This window comes from Oryzias latipes, chromosome 18, assembly GCF_053564925.1.
Source record: "Oryzias latipes strain Hd-rR chromosome 18, Olatipes_Hd-rR_3.1".
Taxonomy (NCBI): Eukaryota; Metazoa; Chordata; class Actinopteri; order Beloniformes; family Adrianichthyidae; genus Oryzias; species Oryzias latipes.
In genome coordinates, this window is record NC_136254.1 from 32,678,628 (window position 1) to 32,698,521 (window position 19,894).

The following is a 19,894-nucleotide window of genomic DNA, read 5'->3' on the forward strand; positions in this document are numbered from 1 at the left end:
AGAACCAAATCCTGACAACAGACTGAAGCAGATTACAGCAGGTTCTGTTTATTGTCAGTTAGAAGGGTCAGAGCAGCTTGAATGACACTCCACCACAGGACCAAAAGAGAAAGAAACCTGCTCTGCCTCTGCAGGTTCATCCAAACCACAGAGAAACATCTACGGCGACTCGAGGATCCCTCCACCACCATCCTCTGCATCACGACCAAGCAGAGGAGTTCAGACCAGTCCGTGTCCTCTCCCTTTCAGGGTTCGACGCCCGGCTGAGGAGGCGAGCAGCTGCTGTCCTCGTCCCAGGAGGAGGAGGTGAAGCCAGCGGGGGCGGAGATGGAGTGAGGGGCGGGGGTGTGGCCCAGGCCTTGGTAGCGGCCAGTCGACGACGGGGAGGCGGGCATGGAGGCGGCCGCAGCCACCATGGGGTCCTGTGAGGTGGCGTTGAGGAGGCCGGTGTGCTCCGTGTGTTCGGGGCGGGTCGCTGAGGCGAAGTACATCTTGTTGGGCCGACCCAGAAACGTACGACCTGAAGAGGAGCAGGAGGTTCGTCGTGTCAGGAACAGTTACTGCTGGGGTCCAGGTGATTATTAAAATGTGATTGTTTTTTATGCGTGATCTGCCTTTTTAAAGCTTTAGTGTAGGAGAAAAACATGTTTGGGGGCGGGGCTATATTGTTTTTTTATTATTTGTTTGAGAGAAAAAAACTTTTATCTTTTGGAGGCAGAATTACAAACTCTTCTTTAACAATTCTTCAGGAGAAAAACGTGTCTGTTACTGTATGTATGTTTAACATTAATTTGGGAGAAAAAATAGTTTCTTATATTGGGGCGGAGCTAAAACATTTTTTAAACAGTTTTAGAGAATAACAGGTTTCTGTAAATTGACAAAACAAAGATTTTAATTTAAAAAAGCAAGACACCAATAAAACCTTGAAATAAAAAAAAATGAAACAATTTTTGATTTTTAGGGTTCAGCCGAAACTGTAAAGAAAACAATCCAAATGTTGTATATATAGCAAGATTATGATTTCTTTTCTTTCATTTATAGTATTTTTGTAGATTAATGTTCCTCGAGATTTATGTTTATACAAAAATAATGTGGCATATTCTTTTGCTGTGGCTAACATAGAATGCTAATGCTATGGGGGGAAAAAAATAATGCTAATGCTAACTTAGCAGACACAGCTTGTTTATGCTAATATTTAGCTTTGAAAAACTCAAGTTTAATGACTAAATAGATTGTTGATATATTTTGTACTTATGCCTTAAACTTGACCTAACTGTAAGAACTACACAAATATATGTTTGAACTATAATTTCTTGTAAATAATAAGCATTTTGATGGCTAACAGTTATCTAGCTTTTTCATTTGTTTTAGCTTGAGCTAACATAGCATGTTAACACTAACTCAGCTTGTTTTTGCTAATAGTTATTATCAGAAACACCAAATCATATTGACTTCAGCTGGAATATCTTAATATTTCTTTCAGTTATAACTTAAACCTTAACTATATCAGTTAAGGTAAGATTTATTTATGATCAATCATTTTATTTTTTCTAGACCACCAAAGACACTTTAAGGATTCAAACCCTGTGGTGCTATGACTGCATGTGATGGATAATAATAATAATAATAATAATGGAATAGATTTATCTGCGCTTTTCCAGACGCTCAAAGGGCTTACATTGTGTCCATTATTCATTCACTCCTCATTCATACTTGGTGATGGTTAGCCACTGTTGTAGCCACAGCTGCCCTGGGGCAGACTGACAGAGGCGTGGCTGCCATTTCGCGCCTACGGCCCCCTTCTGACCATCACTGGGATCATTCATGCACATTCACACACCAGTGGAGCCACACTGGAGGCAAGGAGGGTGAAGTGTCTTGCCCAAGGACACAACGACATTTGGCTGGTGGGAGCGGGGAATCGAACCGCCAACCCTTCGATCATTGGACGACCCGCTCCACCACCTGAGCCACTGTCGCCCATGGATGCTGGGATACGAGGCAGCGTGCTGTGAAATTAGGCATCAAACACTCACCGACATTACGGACTTGCTCTGTCACATCAGCTCTGATGTCAGATAAATCCCACATGGCCAGAAAACTGTCAAAACACGACCCCTCCTCTGCTTCCTGGACGTTTAGAAGAACCATTCATGAATGAGCCAACACACACGTATATATATATGTATTTATATATGTCATCAGCGTGGTACGTCTGGTTTTACCTGTACGTAGGGCTTATAGGTGAAGGTGTAGTGGTGGGCAATGGCAGCAAGAAACATCTCTATGCAGATGATGAAGTCCTGTGCATCAGAGAATAAAATAATAGCAATAAAAAGGAAGTATACTCTCATGACATGAACATGTCAGATTTCCTGTTTCTCCTGAAGTTCATAATCCAAAGTAAATGAAGAATTCTCCTTAAAAAAACAAACTAGCTTTCTTTTTCATATTTTGGGACACAAAGAACTTCAGAAAATGTGTTTCTAATGGGGGTGAATTTGTGTTTCTTTGACTTCATTACGCTTCATTGAGTTAAATAAAAAAACAAAAAAATTCAAACAATGATCAGTTTATGACAACAAGAACAGTCAATTTTTATTCCAAAATATGACATCATTGTGGAGTAATCCCGTAAATGTGTCCAGAGTTGTAGGGTATAATAATTAGGTTGGTCTGTTTACTCTCATTGCATTTTCTTCTATTTTTTGTAGCTCTGAAGTGAAACATTCTTTGGGACTACATTATTATAATACATTTATTGGGTTCAAATATTGCTAAAGAATGAAAAGACTTTTGGGAAACCTCAGACACTGTGCATTGGCCTGTCAACTCATGTATTAACAAATGAAACAAGTCTTTTTCCCCCCCTTATGCTACAAACACAGCGGGCATGAGATGCACGTTCAAGAACGCGCCAAACGGAGATTCTTGAACGTGCTTTTATCACTCGGCGTTCCCACTGGTCTGTCGCCACCCGATACCAGTGCAGGAACTCACAGTTGGAAAAGGCTTGGTGTGAAATGTCAAAGCGGTGCAAATCTAGTGAATCTTGCTCTAGCCTTTCCTGTCACAGCTCTATTCTGATAGATGAAAGACTTGGCGTCATAGACAGTTGGCCTTTTTGAAAAGGGCGCAATCCATACACCATTACCAGACCCAAGTCCCTGATTGGTCAAAGTTCAACGGGTTTAACTTGCAACACACATTCAGGTTCAACGCTCTACTTATTTATACATAGAGCCCAAAAACTGACTTAAAAACCTGCGTAGCTGCATATGAACGCAAGAGTTTTGAACGAGGAAGCCTGAAACACACGTTTATGCGTGTTTACGTAGACTATTCATTGGCGGTCCAAACCCGCTGCAGAACGATATGTGCTGAAACTCCTCATAGATTATGTAACATGGGTACATTTTTCACCTGCAGTCCGGTGGCCACAGCCTCCACGCTGTCCCAATCCCAGGTGTGTTTGTCAGAGATCACGCCCACTTTCACCAGGAACGCTATCAGAACTGCCTGCCTGTGGAGAAAATGATCTCACCATCACCAGCAGATAGAGCCTCATTGAAGTAAGACAGATCTTAGTCCTGGTCTTACCAAAATGAGACAAACACGACCAGTTTGACGCAGAGGAACTTCCCCGCCGGCCTGATGGGAGTCAGCTCGTCCCTGAGCGCTCGGTACAGCAACACCAGACAGTACATGGCGAACTGCAGAGAGAGCACGGCGATGAGTGTCTCCACCCGGACGAGAGCCAGCAGTCCCTGAGGGTGGAGTCCTCACCAGCTGGGAGATGTTGTTGATGATGACCAGGTAGGACCAGGCGCTCCTGAAGCTGAAGTTGGCTTCATCATAAACTCCACAGAGCTGACAGATGCTGCAGACACAGCGAAACACAGTCACGGCTGCAGCATCAGAGACGACTCTGCGTTTCAGAGCAGACAGATTACTTCTGCTCCCGTCAGCAAACACCAGTCTGACCGAGGAACGTTCAGGAACCCAAACCACGATGGATCGAACCACATTCAGATGAAAGAAATAAAGCCTGCAACCTGCGAGTGTGACTGCCGAAACAAAGCTTCACCTTTATCTGTCCGCTGAAAAGACTAGCGTGGCCACGATTACCATCAGTATCATTTAAAGCCACGTCACCATGGCAACTGGAAAACATGTGGTTTTATCAGACCATATGAGGACTTTTTTTTACTGTTGAGGCTGGGTTTAAAACATTGGCAGCACCGTAACATCTTTGCTGCCTTAAGCAGAAATCTATGGACAGCCAAGGCTTCTGTATCCTAACGTCCACAGGAGTCCCTCAGGGTTTGGTGTTTGGGATCCTACTGTTTGCTTTACGTATGATCTAGTTGGTTATCTGATTACTGACGAGGAGTCATCTGTCTTTGCTTATCCTTCCCAGTCCTTACGGCCTCTTCCACTCTGGCCTTCATGTTTGATGAACTGCTGTCCTTTTTCAGACAAAGCAAACCGGCTGATAAAATGTAAAATCAGCTGCTGCTTTACAAAATAAAAGCCCATGTTCTACAGTTTAGTGCAATCACCATCTTTTTGGGTAATTGGTTCTTTAAGCTTTTCATCTTCATTTCACATTATTTAGGTTTGATGCCATTCAAGTTGAAGAAAATGTTTTGTGAAAGATTTGTGTGTGACGTGACGGGGGAGGGGGACTTACAGCGCTATCACCGTGGTAACCGGCCGGACCACCGTGTACTGGAGGACTCCCAACTTACACCTGAACAGCAGCACCCTGACAAACAGAAGAAGAGCGTTACGCCCACCTGCCCGCCAGCCGTCTGCCGCAACCTGCCCCCCTCCCTCTTCTCACTCTCCCATGGGCCACGGGGGGCAGCAGCACAGCGGGGGCAGGTGCGACTGCTGCTGCTGCACCTCCAGCATGAGCACCAGGCTGGGGTACTGGTTACTGAGGAAGTTGAGCAGGAACACCAGGAAGTTGTAGATGACATAGGCCTCGTAGCACTCCCTGCAGGTGTCTACGTAGATGGCCAGGCTGGGGTAGCGCAGGCCTAGCCACTGAAAACAGACCGACACAGATGAGCTCCACGTGTTCAGAGACCAACCGCCTCCAGGAAACAAAGCCCGTTGCTGTGGCAGCAGGGCGGAAAGGACTAGCAGCTCAGACTCACACTGTCCAGACTGTAGATCGGCACCATCCACAGTATCCTGTGCAGAGGGAGGCAGAGAGGGGTGTTTTTAAGGGGGTGACAACTGAACAACAAACTGAACTTCAACCCCGAAGAGCTGCATGAAAAGCGTCAAAAGTCACGTGCACCCGTACGCCGAGTGACCTGAACAGGTGCGTCTGTGCCCCTGGAGGATTATAGAGAGGAGCGGCTTCATTCTAAATGGAGCGCAGGTGTGTCTAGCAGTTGCTTTGAGGCCACTTTAAGGGATGTCGTGAAAATGGAACGTACCATTGTCGTTCGTGTGTACATATGTGTATCATGATGTATTCATGAGGCTAATAGAAGTTATGACGCACAGATGATGCTGTCATATGGTGTCTAGTCATTATTAAAGCACCTACTGGCCCCTTACCGCGCCCAGATGCGCATGCACGGGCGTGCATGTGATATATAAGTGGATGTATGAGATCCACACAAACTACATGTAGGACTGGGTATCTTCTACTTAAACAACCCTTGTGTTGTACAAATGTTCGCTACAACCTGTCGCTCATAGTATATAACCTCTACGGTTTTCCATGAGCGGTCTGTGACCATAACCCTTGCGCTATCCAAGGCACTTTAACATTGGGAGTGGGGTCATCTAGACCCACTAGACAGTGCTCTGAACCTTTTTTCTTCAATGATTTGTTATTCCAAATCATTGAATGGATTACATGAAATCTTTCCACCTTTATCCACCTTTGTCATGGTAGGGAGAACACGTCAATGTAAGGGTGGAGTCATCTCAGATAGCACAAGGGTTAATATTTTGTCACCTGCATGCCACGTACAAGTTCGCCCAGTTTTTCACCTGCAGACAGCCTGTGTCCACCTGTGATGTGACTACGGCTAAAAACAGGAGTATAAGACCTGAGGACACAAACTAAACTTTTCCGTGTTTTTTTGCCAAACTGTTCAAACGGCAGGAACCAGAAAGAGCCAAACCTGATGATGGGTTTCTGCAGCTCCGGCTGGGTGTAGTGCACCATGTGCTGCAGGATCCCCCACAGAGAAATGGGGATGGTCAGGAACACAAACACCCCGGCGATGAACCAGGCTTTGTTGTGTGTCCCAACCTGCACAGACGGACCGAGGCATCACGACCTGCAACGCTCAACCCGCGCCCACTCTACGGTACCTCTCTGAGGTTTTCAAGCACTTACCTTGTCTTTCTGCAGCTCCCAGATGCAAAGCGGTACCACAGCCACCAGGAGCAGAGCATAGAGAACCAGAACCAGCGGGCGGATCCACCGCCTCCACTGTGCGCAGGAACACGGCATGATGGCAGCGTCTCCCTGAGCACGGCCTACAGGAACATCCTACAACACCTGCATGGAGGGCTGTCGGTGAGGTCAAACACAGTGCAGTGCACACTGCCACCAAGAATCCAACTCAAAGCAAGGATTTATGTTGGAAAATCCAAAAAAAAAACTATAAAGAACTCAGACATCCAAAGACTAAAGCTAAAGTTTGATCGTTGACAGCTTGGAGTTTTCATCGGTCTGAATGGACAAATCCATTCATCCATTTTTTAACCTGCTTAATCTCTTTCAGGGTCAAGGGGTTGGTGGAGCCTATCCCAGTTACTGTTGGGTGAAGGCGGGGCTAACCCTGACTGTATCTGAGAACTGGACTGAGTGAGTGTGAGGACATCCATAGAAAACGGTAACTACTCTCTCCAACCAGGAGTGAGCTTGTTGGAAGGCCACACCCCCACCACTTGAAAGGAAGCTAGACGAAATCTGTCAATCAATCGTTTTGAATGTTCCATGTGGGGCCCAGCAACATGAACACAACAAAAAGACTCAAATTTACTTAAGCTAAAACTATAGATGTCTACTCTCCACATCGGTATGTTCAACTTTTTTTTGTCACTTTGCGCCGATGTGCAATACGACACGTTTACGCGATAAACCCAGCTGATTGTGACAACATGCAACACTTGAGTTCTGCTGCATATTGTTGAATACATAGGAAGTACTTAAATTAGCATCAAGGAGCTATGGTGGCTCAGAAAGCATTTGTTATTTGCCGTCACCGGTGACAGCTCTGGTGTTAAAGGGTTAAACACTTCCTTCTATTTTTTTAACCTATGGCTGTGTCCAAATTCCCGACCTAATCCCTAACTACTAAAAAATTGTATCATGGACCATGTAGTGCCCTGGATTTAAAAGCAGTTTGGACACCATGTTCACTACTTTTTTTTTATTTTAACAGAGAGTATGACATGACTAATTTCACAAAGTAAAAGTCTACTCGATATGAGTGTTCTACAACGACCATTTACAAATCCACTGTGTTCTGATGATGAAAAAGTTGATGGTTTATTTAAAAAAACAAATATTTAAATATTTTTTCCACGCAAAAAGTGATCAAATGCAATGCATTTTGGTCTATAATCGCAAATCTAGTGAGCGTTGATGCTACCTGGTTTTTTGCAAAGACTTCTGGGACATTTCTAGGCCACTCGATTTTAGAATTGTAGATTCGGACAGCACCACAAAACGGCAAACGCACAACATAGTGCACTATATAGTGAGTAGTGAAGGAATAAGTATGCATTTTAAAATAAAAAAATCCATATTTATGATTTTAATAGACTGATGTACAAAAGTTTTTTTTTATAACAATTTAAACAAAATGTATTAAAACATGCTTACAGCATCGATTTTTAAAAGCGTGTTGCGTCATGATGACGTCAAATGTTTTGAATGGGAACAGTCTGGATCATCACGTTTAATGAAATGTGACAAATACCGGAGACAGCTGCTGCTGTGAACCGTACACCGGTTATAAGGGCAGAATCTATCAGAACACATCGTTTAAATGTCCCAGATTTCCGGTAAAAACGTCTCCTTATGCTCAGAACGTTCATTCGGACTGACTGCTCTTTCGCGCTCACGCACGCGCCTCTCACCGTTACCGGGCAACGCATCCCTGCTCCGCCCCTCACCCGCTCCGCGGCTCCCGTCGGATCCGGTCAGTCGATGCCGATCAGCGGCTGACGAGTCTCCGGACCGATCGATAAATCTTTCCCTGACAGCCCGCCCGCTAACTCGCTCGGTCGCGCGGACCCTGCTCGTTGAGTTGACGCCGTGACGTCATCGCCGGGACCCGCCGCGGACGTCGGTCACGCGCAGACACAAACAGGGCGGGGACGCGCTTATTAGATGATGGAGATGATGACCGTCCGACTGAAACAGTTAAAGAGGAAGAAAAACAGAAAAAAGGAGGAAGAGTGCCTCAACATTTAAACACATTAAAAGTATTTATGTTTTTAAAGGAGAAAAAACGACAACAACGATAATCCAGTTCAGAAAAACAAAATGTAAATCTGTTTACGATTTTTAAAACTAATATAAGAAAATTCTAAAGCAGTAAAATCTCTATGTATTAATGATGTTGGTTTTTTAATACAATTAGTTAATAAAAAGAAAAAAACTACGGAGCCTTGGATAAGACATTCACTTTTTTCCCACTCAAATTAATAATTTGTGGACAAATATCATCATTTTATTAACATTTCATGGACACAAATTCACATTTTGTGTACACAAATTAGTAGGTCAATTTTTTTTGATATGTTTGAATTTGATTAGCACAAATTAGCAGTTTGTGTGAACAAATTAGTATTTTGCACACACAGCAGTAGGAATCCATAATGCTAGAATACCTATTTCTGCTCACAAAATGCTAATAAAATTCCAATTTGTGGTCATAAAATACTTAAATATTCACACAAAAATGATTATTTTGAGGGAACAACTTGTTTTTTTATTTTTTTTATTGTCATGTCCAAAAAAAAGTGTTTACCGTCTAAACACAAAGAAAAAAACGGTTTGTACAACACTACATACACACAAAAATTGCCTTAAAAAACAAACTGAGCAACATATTTTAAATAACAAATTTATTGCTGGTTTAACATGTGTGATACACATTTATTTAAAATTATATTTATTATATATTTTAACATAAGTAATCATATCATTATTATGAGAAACATAATGCAGAAAGAACAAAAACTGTATATATATATTTAAATAATCCTGTTTATATAATCAACATTTTTGTTAAAATTAACAAGTTTAAAGGTCTTGAGTTGTGACATCAGACTAAACTGTTACAGAAAGTCCTTAATGCAGCTCTTCAATCAATTTCTCACAAACCAACAATTTTATCATCTCACCATGGATACAAGTTCATTGATAAATAGATACAGAATGAGCTCATAAACATAACAATCAGAACTCCTGGTTTAAGTGAAATCTGACTGTAATGGTTTCAATCACAGGTCTAGAAACTCAGAGACTCCTGACAAACGGCAGAAATCCTTCAGGCTCACAAATGCCAGCTTGGCTTGAATTATTTGTCATCAAACTGTAAAACCCAGAGCAGAGCCACACAGAAAGCAGGCGTCTCACGGCTGAGACTGCTGGTCTCGGCCAGCAGGTGGCGCCGGGCCGGTCAGTGGTCAGTGTGTTTGTACTGCAGGCTGGTCCCATGGTGGAGAGGCAGCATGCTGTTGGAGAGAGAGCCAGAGTAACACCAGCAACACAGACAGGACTGCAGAGAGACAGAGAGAGACAGACGGGTTAAAGGAGATCCTGCCTACATTTCCCAGAATGCATCTTTATAACAAATGAGTCATGTCATTCTGAGGCGATTGATGTTAATCTAACCTTGACTTGAGGCATTTTACCACTGGCTGTATATGAGAACTGGACTGAGTGACCCCCCCCCCCCCCAATGTTCCAAACAGGAAGTGGTTCCAAGAAGCCAAAATCCCACAGACTTCCATAGAGAAATAAACAGCTGTTACTCAGTCATTCAAGTGGTCAGAATAAACATTCTTGCTCTGATACCTTCTTGATCTGCTGGTTTACGATCAACGTAAACCAGCAAATTCTATCGCGTAAAAAGCGGCTTTGCGCCGTAACGTAAAGTTAGCTATGTGTCGCATAGAGGCACAATTTCACTTTTCTGCACAACAGAATCAGCTGATTTTGGTTGATCGTAAACGGTGGAAGAGTTGGGGTTTGTCAAAAAGGCGTCGCCGGCGACATCTCAGATGTTAAAGCGTTAACGTGTTTTTAATAATCCTTTTTTTTTAATCAAAGTTTTTTCCTGTAATTCAAGTTATTCACGGTAGAAGTTGGTCTTAAGTTGAACGATCGAAAAACGTTTGACAGTTTTCCTGTAGCCCGCGTTCAAGTGGTAGGGGTGTGGCCTTCCTAAAGGCTCACTCCTGATGGTGAGAGTGGTTGCCATAGAAAATATTTAATCAGACTGACGACGTCTGGCTCCAATATGGCGGGAATCACATCACACAAAAATGTCAACTTCATTTGGTTGGAGCTGGCGGTAAACCGTTTTCTCCGGGTGAGGTCACACCGACTCAGTCCAGTTCTCTGATACAGTCAATCGTTTTCACATGTATGAAGTAAAAACATTTTTTTAGAGCTCTTCTTCTCATGGAGGCCAGAGTCCAGAAGCAGTTATGAACAGTGGCTCCACCTTTGTTTGACTTTAGAGCGGTGAAAAGCATTGTGGGAAAGCCAAATGAAACAAAACTATCGTGACCATAAAAGAAGCTTTTTGCTTTGTTGAATTTAGGTTTTCTTTCCTGATCTCTGTGGATTACCTGGATCCGGTGTTTCCTGGTTCAGATTGACTGAACTCACCTGATCAGGTGAGCAGCACCAATCAGACGGAGAACAGAGTGGAAGGCCTGAAGGAGCAACCGTTCCTTTGTCCTTACATGTTAAACCTTCAGCAGGATGATGGGATCATAAGTCACACCCACTGAAGGGGGAGGGGCTAAAAGCCTTCCCATGTGGTAAACAGAAGAGCTTCTCCCCATCGTGGAGAGGAGATGTGAGTGGATCATCTCCAAGAGCTCAGATTGAGAAGGAATGCTGAAGACCCTCCTCTAAAACCAGAGCGACGCCCCTTTAAGCTAAGACGACGCTACTCAAAGTCATTTCCCACAAGTCCTCTCTATCAGAGGTCACGACCCCTCTGTGTTTGGTCAACTCCTCTCTGTCCTGCTGATAGCTGCAATCTCAAAACATCTCGAAGAGCCACAGCGTCTCTCACGACCTCTGACCCCGTGACCTCACTACGGGGTCACGCCTGCTCTCAAAAAAACCCTCGTTGTTTTTTTTTACCTTGAAGCAGTTCTTGAACTTCTTGGAGACGAAGAAGAGGATGATGGGATTGATGCAGGAGTTGACGGTGGCCATGTTGATGCTGAAGTAGTCGAGCACCAGCAGGAAGCTGCAAACACAGCAGACGAGGTTTTAAAGGGTCAGACAACCACAGCAGAGAGGACACGCGTGTTCAGCGGACTCGCCGCCTACTTGAGGAGCTCGCAGCGGTGGACGTCGTGGGGTTTGTAGATGCTCCACTTGAGGAGGCGGCTCAGGTGGAGCGGAAACCAGCAGAGAGCGAAGATCAGCACCAGGCAGAAGACGGCTTTGGCGACTTCACGCCGCTGCGGGGAGACCAGCGAGTTACAACCAGAAAAAACTCCTGAGCAGGAAGCAGCAGCTGATGACATCATCAGCCACTAAAACCCAAGGAAATGTTCAAGAACTTTCAAAATAAAGGCTACTTTCCCTCTAAATGAATGAAAATAACCTTTGTAGGTCTAAAAATCCTCCTTGTTTGCCACCTTTACCTGCTTGAGGTGTTCACTCAGGGAGATCCTCAGACTTCCCTTCTGGTGTCGCAGCATCTCGCACGTCATCAGGCCGTAGAAGACGGCGGAGCACGCCAGAGGGACGCAGAAGTAGAAGCCAAACAGCCACCAGTCCTTTGCATCTTGGTAGAACTGAAAAGGTTGGAGTTGGTTCAAACACAGGCAGACATCCGACATCGGCCAACACAACCTGACTGTTATGACCCCCCCCCCCCCCAAAGAAAACCCTTCAACCACAGATCCAAATTCAACCTTTTTGATCATTTAACTATAAACACATTTTTAATGGAACATTCAGGCTCATAATCTTAGCTTTTGTGTATTTATAGACATTTTTATATTTAGCAGTTTTATGCCCATTGAAAACAAATAGAAAATCTTTTATTTTTTAATCTTTGTCTAATTCATCCTTTCATTTTTCTTTAATCATTACAGCTTTTGTTCAAAGTTACTTCTTTAAATAGTGTTGAACATTCTTTAACTAGTGTAGCGTTTAAGCCTTTTTTAGCCTTTCTTGGCCTTTTTAACATCAACTCTTTAACACCAGAGCTCATCTCCAGTGTTGACGTTGTTTGAATTCCCGTAACTCCTTAACTGTTTAAGCAATTAACCTAACTACAATGGATCCTAAAGAGCTTGTGTTGATATGCAACACTTCACGGTAGTGAAGTCTTTACACAATCAACACAAACCAACTCATTCTGACGCGATGTCCCACTTTATGAATGTAAAATGTTGGACATCGACACTAAAGTGTCAGAGTCTGTCAGAATGACGTTTGCATAAAGAATCAAAGAATTCAAAGGTCGAGTGTTACTTTGTGCTCCGATCTTAAATGGTTAACAGAACAAATTTGGCTAATTGGTCCTTTAGCATTGATCACTTACAGATCATTTTCTAACATGCTAGCTTTCTTTAGCCGTGTGCAACGTTTTCTGTTGTGGATTTAACACTTTTGACATTAACTTTTGGTCAGATGTAATTAAAAATCTCTTTATGCTGTATGTCGCCAATTCACAACGTAAAATGTAATCCAGGACTCCATTTATTTTAGTGTCAGTTTAAAAAGGAAGAAATACTGAGGAGTATTTTTTATATAGCGGGTTTTTTGGAGTATAAGCCGTTTTTTTTAGATATAGTTTGGCCAGAGGCCGACTTATATATGTATTTTTTTAGTTTTGCTCCTGCGACTTATACTCTGGTGCGACTTGTACTATGGTACGACTAATACTCTGGAAAATCGGAAATTGGAAATGAAGTCAGGCATGAAGGAGTTAAGCCAATTCTGGGTCACGTTTAGTAATTAACACTCTTTCTTAAGGCTAATTAGAAACTTTAAAAACAGTGGCTTTACCTCTTTTTTTATTGATCATGTTACTGTAGTTTAAGAAGTTTTTAGTAGAATATAACTAATTGAAGGTCAATTATTGAACTTGTAAACTACAACAACTCTTTCAACTTTTCTTTGCAGAATGTCAGAGAAAAGCTTCTTTGTTCTTTATGAACGTCACACGACGGGATTTTTCTGGCTTCTTAAATTCCCACTGTGATCATTTTTTGATCTATTTTCCAAACATCCAAAGTGGTCTTTGAGTTACGTTGATGTCATTTTTAGCCAAAATCCAAAAATCTTTGCCGTTTTCTAGGACATAGTTTCTGCAGGGCGGCAGGGGTTCATTAGAAATTCACCTCTGAATCGTGGGCGGGACCATTTCCACAGAGCATCCCCGCCCCCTTTCCCCTCCCCATTACTGAGAGCTCAGAACTGGGAGCTTATGACCCACCCAGCGTATTTTCTATGTCACAAATACGATTTTTTTCCAAATGGCTTTTTTTTCATCTCCTCCCGATTCAAAATGATTTGAATAAAGAAATACTAAACCTTAATTTTCTTTCTATTTGTCCTCCATCGTGAGAGAAATGAAACACCAAACACACCATTTTCATCAGGGTGGGTCCTTAATTTGAAGGAGCTTTCAGTGTTTAGACTCCACTAATCAAATGAGCAGCAACGCTGGATCCTCCAGCATAAACAACCCGGAGCTCTTTCAAAAAAACCTTTATTTAAACAGCTCCCAGCCTTTGATTCCACCTTTCTAGCACCTGTAATTTCTGTTTTCTTGAACAGCGTGAAATCCTCTGCAGAGCCCGTCTCTGAGGCCGGACCGGAGGATCCGGGTTGGTGTAGGAGTGCTTGTTTGGAGTTTGTTTAGTCCAGCCATGACCCACAGACATAAACAGGAAATGTTCTTCTAAAGAGACCTCGCCCAGCAGCGCAACAACAGAGGCTGTGGAAACGGACCAGACTGTTGGGATCTGAGGCCACCCATCAGTCAGCAATGCCCCGCCCACATGCGTCCACTGACTCATGGCGTGTCCAGCAGTAATCCTCCAGAGTGACCTGGTTCTGTTGTATAGAAAACCCACTGAATACTTCGGACTTTAGAAATTCTGCTTTTTACCAAATGTTCTGCTTCATTTTCTTGTAAATTTAAAGAAAAAATCAGAGTTTAGCGACTCAGATTCTAACTGTAAGTCTCATCCATTGATCCTTTAGATGTAGAGGTCCACCAGCACATGGAGGCCACGCCCCCACCCCCTCATTTCACCATAAAGACACTCACGGTCATGAAGGGCGTGTCAGTCTGCAGCATGCAGGTCCTGATGGTAACGTTGTTGTAGTCGAAGGTGATGATGTTGAAGCCGATGGCCTCCGGCACGGCGAGCAGGGCGGACAGCAGCCAGATCACCACGATCTCCACGGCTGTGACGGTGGGGATGCCGGTCCCCTGGACCCGGGACCAAGACGCCACGGCGCGGTACCTGTTCCAGAGTTCAATATCATCAAGGTGGCACGTTAAACCGTTTCATGGCCTGAAAAAGGCTGGAGATCCCTGTTCTACAGGATTCACAAAGACTTCTATTCCCAGATTTTAGGATTTCAGTAGCTTTAGACGTCGGGCATCAACTCAGTGTTTGTTTAACAGAATGAATTATGTTTAAACTTTGGGTTAAATAGAGACTTTATGTGAGGAATGGTCCTTAATCTATATAAAAAAACAAATATGTTAAAGTTGCTCCATAAAACTTATTTTTTAAAACACATTTTATTGAGTCCCACACATCAATAAAAGAACAGGAAGTGGCTTCTACTCCTGACAGGAATGGATAGAAAATCACATTTCACGTGGAGGTGTTGGTTCCAAAGATTACCCACCGACCACTTCTTCTGAGCCTGATAATCCCAGTCTGGCTTCTGTGTTTCACAGCTCATGCTATTCATGCATGGAAGCCTGTTTGATAAGACCTGACCTCGGCCGAAGCAGAGACATTGTGAAAATATGAACGACCAGAACAGTTGGTCTTCTGTTCTGCTGCTACCATCAGGTGTACCCGACCACATGGGGAGCTTTTGGGGGTTCTGCAGAAGGGTTGGGGTACCTGTCCACGCTGAGAGCACACAGGTTGAGGACGGTGATGCCGACCGACGCTTTCTGCAGGAAGGGGAAGAGCTTGCAGAGGAACAAACCAAAGGTGGAGTCCGCGAAAGGCCACTGCATGGCCAGGAGCTGCAGGCACAAAACCACCGAGAACTCAGCAGATCAGCGTGATACCGAAGCCTGCGTTGGCTTTAAGTGCTGGAGCATGGTTGGTTATCACACAGAGGTATTTTTGTGCACTTATCTGTGGGACGCTCCACCTCCTGATTGAGACACTTAACACACTCAGCTCTGAGGCAATCACTGATATTGACAGGAACTAACCATTACAACACGTGGAGTGCTCTACCTTATAGACGTTGATTGGTATGTCAATGGCGATGTATATCAGGTCTCCCAGAGCGAGGCTAGCGATGAGAGCGTTGGGTCCATTCCTCATGCTTTTATTTTGGTATATAATCCTCAGCAGGGTGGCGTTTCCTATGATCCCCACGGCGAAAATCAAGCAGGACAACACAGTGTTGATGTACTTGAAGGCCGTCTTGATGGACGTGGTCTGTAGACAGGTGGGAGGGGCTTTCTTATGAGGACCCACAGACGAGTTGGAGGACGGAGACTTTCGCCCGTGTTTCGGTTTCAGTTTGTTGAAGTGTTTCATTTTCCCCTGCTCAGAATCCAGGGAGGCCTGGGGCTGGTTCACAGTCTCCTGCGATGGATGCTTCTCCCCAGTGGATCCTTGAAAGACGGGATCATTCCTCAGACCTGGAACCGCTCCGGAGCTGGACATGTCCGGCCTCCTCAGGTCTGACGGAGGAGATGTGAAGTCGCTTTGGCAGCCAGCTGGACTGACGGAAACCAAACAGGCGACCAGCAGCAGGCCGAACATACGGCACGCGGTCACGTCTCCTGGTTTCATTCTCAAAACCTTTAATACAAATGAACTTCAGGAAGTGCGCAAATAAAAGTATCTCCGCAATTTCTTCAGACACTGAAAAGTGTGTGCTTTCTCCTAAAGATGCTCCAGACAGAAACTTGTCCAGAGTCTTGCCATGGCATCTGAACGGGTCTTGCAGGAAGTTTGATGGTTGGCCACTCTTTTGCTTGATGGATTCTGATCAGTTTGAAGATTTAGAACCGAAGAAAAACCTGCAAGGAAACACCAAGACATTGAAATCAACGATGAGGAACAGAGCTGTGAAACGTCTCTGTAGGACAGAATGGGGACGTCAACACATTGCTGTCGTGTCTGTTGGTTATTGAGAAAAACAATGACCAAAAAGAGGGCGATCTAAGGTCACCCCAAGTCCAAAGTATTGGGTCATAAATCCAGTTTAAACGTTAAGTTTTCAATCACGGGTCAACTGAACTCTCAAGTCTCTCTTTGCAAGTCCAGGACAAGTCTTGAGTCTTAAGCTTCATGTCTTTAGCAAGTCTTAAGTCCCGGGTCACAAAAGTCTGGTGACAAGTTACCAATCACAACTCAGACCTAAGGTTTTAGGTCTGTAGTCACCCCAAGTCCAAATCAGGTCCTGTGTTAGTGGTAGAGGTCAAATCCCTTGTTTTGGTTAGACCTGAGGTTTTACGTTAACTAGAACAATCCAAGTCTTTGTTTGCACGGCCAGTTCAAGTCTCAAGTTTCTGGTCAAGTCCAAAGCCTTAATATTCTAGTCACAAGTCAAGTACATCCGGACTCGAGTATCAGGTCAGATGTTCAAGTCAATAATAACGTTTATGGTAAAATGTCAATTAAATCTCCTTTTTTTTTGGTCACAAGTCCAAGCAAGTCAGTGACATTGGTCACAAGTGGTCCAATGTCACTGGGGCAGCCATGGTCCAGAGGTCGAACGGTCAATCGCTGATTAAAGGGTTGCAGGTCTGATTCCTGCCTTACCCGCCAATGTATTGAAGAGTCTTTGGGAAAGGCACTGAACCCTACATTGATCCTGGTGGTTATGGGTTGGCGCCAGTTCAGGACTTGATGACAAGTACAAGAGTGACGCCTCTGGTAGAAACTCCAGATCAAATTTCAAATCTCTGATCACAAGTCCGAGTCACATTCTGAGTCTATAGTCAAACATTTCTGCTCAAATCCTAAACCTAGAGTCCAAGTCCCAGTTCCAAGTCAGGTCTCTAGTAGCAGGTCTCATGTCCAAGTCACATCTGTGGTTTATGGTGAAATGTCGGAACAGCTTTGGTCTTTGGTCCAAGTTTCAGTTAAGCTTCAAGTCTTTGGACACAAGTCAGAGATGGGGATCAAGTCCCTGATCTTTAGAGTTTAGAATTTGGGCTTTAAGATTGTATTTATTTCCAATTATATCACATTGTTATTTTTTTTCCACTGGACTAAACAATTCGTAGTAAAATTATCAACGTACAACATTAAGGGGTTAAAATTCCAATTTTGATTTTTTAAATCAAGTTCAGATATTATAAGAACTCATCACAATCCAAAAAATCCTTTTATGGATGACCAGAAACAGATCTAAAAGACCTAGATCTGCACTGACCTACATTCACAGCAAACTGAAAAAAAACTATCAACTCCTGCTTTTCTATAGGAAGCCTCCTTACGTTTCTATATTTAGTATTGTAGAATTATTGATATAATTTTAGCTTTTCAACCGACGACCCGCCGATCTGAGCGAAACGTCGACATTTGTCTGATAAGAGCGAGCGATTGGAGGAGACCAAAGTCCTGGAATTCACTGCTGGAGTTTTCTTCCACGAGAACGCCGCAGAACTTTATCTTTAGATCACGTTTGGTTTCAATTGAAGCCTAAAGCCGAGGAGAACAAATGAGCCAGAACCACAGAACAGAACAACCTCCAGCCGTGGTGATGGGGGCGAGAGAGCCGCCAGAACAGATGCTGGAGATTCCTGTAGAGTACGCTGCACACCCAAGAAAACCAGTAAAGGAGGCGGACGTTTCACCAAAGTCTGTTCTTTGAATGTCCAACTTTAGAGAGAACGCAAACGTAGATGTTGATTTAATAGAACAATGACTTGACTTGTATTTGAGTGTTTTTTTATTGTTCAGCCACATTTCTGATCACAATATTGGAAACTAACCAGTTTAGTCATAATAACCGTCAAGTTAACCATCCAGAACCTTTAACCATTTAACCCCCAACAGGAGATCCTTCACACCAGATCCATTATTTTTTAATCTTCTCAACAGTTTCATACTACAAAAACGTCAGAAATGTCATTTCAAAATAAAAGTTCTTCTTCTCTAAAAGGTGTTTTAAATGAACAGGATTTTATATCCTTTTTTTCTTTCCGTTAAGTTTTATATTTTGACTATTTAAATCAAATCTGGTTCCTGCTGCAGGTCGGAGTGATGCAGACTCCTCTGATCGACATGAAAACCTTCAGCGGGTGACTTTTGTCTGGACAGACGGCCAATTTAAAAGACCGCACAGGTTCCAACCTTTGTTTGTGTAAATGTATTGATCTGTCAGTAAACACTCAACCTAAAGGATTTAAAAATGAGTTTTTCTGCTCGTTGCTTCTAAAATTCTTCACTTCTTTCAGTTTGAACCACTAAAAACAGGAAAGTTGTTCAAGTTCTCCTCACCCGCCTGGACGTCCTTCAGAGTAAAAGATCCGGATCTCCTTCTGCCCAGACGACAGGAACCAGAGTGATCCGTTTGGACGCTGGCGTTCACCCACCTCCCTTCTCTCTCCTCCTTCCTTCCTCCCACCTCCTCCCTCATCAGCTGTACGTGCAGCTTTTCCTCCTCCTCCTCCTCAGCCGTCACAGTGGAACATCACATAAAACCACGACAGAACTTTTACTGGAGCTCCTAAACACCCTCAGAGTAATTGACGCAGTTCCACCATTCCCACTTGAGAGGATTCTGGATAAAACAACGTTTTGGAAAAATGGAGGCCGTAAAACAAAAGGAGCGTTTGAAGAGGACGGATGCCAGACGGCAGACGCCGTTTATGACTGACGGGAGTCTGAAGGTCCACAAGAACCAGAACTTCTGCCTTTCTGCCCCAAACAAACACAAAAACCAAAACAGATCAGCAAAATAGGATCTGGATTTTTATCATATTTGATTGATTTTTCAAACGTTTGAGACAAAAATATGTGTTTAAAATAGAAACTTTTGCTTTTATAGAATTCATAGTGTTGATTTTAAAATAGTTTTTCATACAGAAACGAACATTTATTGGTGGAAACTTGATGGTTTTATTGTGAAATATAATGTTGGCTGTTTTGTCTTATTCTGAAAAACAAGATTGGGTTTAGAAAACAAAAGCATGAAGATGAAAGGCTTCTTTGTTGGGCTGAGATCAGGAAAGCCCCGCCCACTCCTATTTACACTCAAAACGTCCCACTCAGGACGTCCTGTCACCGATTGATTGGATTTTTCTGTCAGCGAGCTCTAATGGCTGAAAACAGAAACGGCGGCCCGAGACGGCGCCGGAGCGCCAGAGGGCGGTCCTCGTCTCCAGACAGTCCAGGTCCAGATCGGTGGTCTCTGCCGGACTTGCAGCAAACGTGTTTGTCATCTGCTCTCCGTCCTTCAAGCCCG

At 43.6% G+C, this 19,894-nt stretch overlaps 2 protein-coding genes across 6 annotated transcripts; both read right to left on the reverse strand.

Annotated features, from left to right (window-relative positions):
- Positions 1-23: 23 nt before the first annotated feature.
- On the reverse strand, positions 24-8,354 carry LOC101168743 (transmembrane protein 184C). 4 transcript variants are annotated; one of them, XM_004079607.5, is made up of 12 exons: positions 8,125-8,354; positions 6,371-6,547; positions 6,153-6,283; positions 5,166-5,202; positions 4,847-5,052; positions 4,694-4,768; positions 3,787-3,880; positions 3,601-3,713; positions 3,424-3,523; positions 2,226-2,303; positions 2,037-2,130; positions 24-520 (listed from the first exon to the last, which is right to left on the reverse strand). In XM_004079607.5, exons 2-12 carry the CDS (start codon positions 6,485-6,487, stop codon positions 246-248), a joined length of 1,320 nt encoding a protein of 439 aa, XP_004079655.1. In that variant the 5' UTR covers positions 6,488-6,547; positions 8,125-8,354; the 3' UTR covers positions 24-245. The 4 variants fall into 4 exon arrangements, with proteins under 4 accessions (XP_004079655.1, XP_020567153.1, XP_020567152.1 ...); XM_020711494.3 differs by having other exon boundaries at positions 8,161-8,332; XM_020711493.3 differs by having other exon boundaries at positions 6,371-6,535; positions 8,125-8,316.
- A 752-nt stretch (positions 8,355-9,106) lies between these two features.
- LOC101172686 (endothelin receptor type B) lies at positions 9,107-19,053 on the reverse strand. 2 transcript variants are annotated; one of them, XM_023966098.2, is made up of 8 exons: positions 18,928-19,053; positions 15,700-16,496; positions 15,352-15,479; positions 14,535-14,733; positions 11,890-12,042; positions 11,570-11,703; positions 11,378-11,486; positions 9,107-9,773 (listed from the first exon to the last, which is right to left on the reverse strand). In XM_023966098.2, exons 2-8 carry the CDS (start codon positions 16,264-16,266, stop codon positions 9,675-9,677), a joined length of 1,389 nt encoding a protein of 462 aa, XP_023821866.1. In that variant the 5' UTR covers positions 16,267-16,496; positions 18,928-19,053; the 3' UTR covers positions 9,107-9,674. The 2 variants fall into 2 exon arrangements, with proteins under 2 accessions (XP_023821866.1, XP_023821867.1); XM_023966099.2 differs by having other exon boundaries at positions 9,107-9,729; positions 18,928-19,044.
- Positions 19,054-19,894: the final 841 nt, after the last annotated feature.

What these genes read in the sequence shown, in the direction of transcription:
- LOC101168743 (XM_004079607.5), bottom strand. Translation starts at nt 6,487, where the DNA reads ATGCCGTGTTCCTGCGCACAGTGGAGGCGGTGGATCCGCCCGCTGGTT. An exon ending in CTGCAGAAACCCATCATCAG is followed by an intron (nt 5,203 to 6,152) that starts GTTTGGCTCTTT and finishes CCCTCTGCACAG; the next exon opens with GATACTGTGGATGGTGCCGA. An exon ending in CGATCTACAGTCTGGACAGT is followed by an intron (nt 5,053 to 5,165) that starts GTGAGTCTGAGC and finishes GTCTGTTTTCAG; the next exon opens with TGGCTAGGCCTGCGCTACCC.
- LOC101172686 (XM_023966098.2), bottom strand. Translation starts at nt 16,266, where the DNA reads ATGAAACCAGGAGACGTGACCGCGTGCCGTATGTTCGGCCTGCTGCTG. An exon ending in CTGACACGCCCTTCATGACC is followed by an intron (nt 12,043 to 14,534) that starts GTGAGTGTCTTT and finishes CAACCTTTTCAG; the next exon opens with TTCTACCAAGATGCAAAGGA. An exon ending in AGTTCAAGAACTGCTTCAAG is followed by an intron (nt 9,774 to 11,377) that starts GTAAAAAAAAAC and finishes GTCTCTCTGCAG; the next exon opens with TCCTGTCTGTGTTGCTGGTG.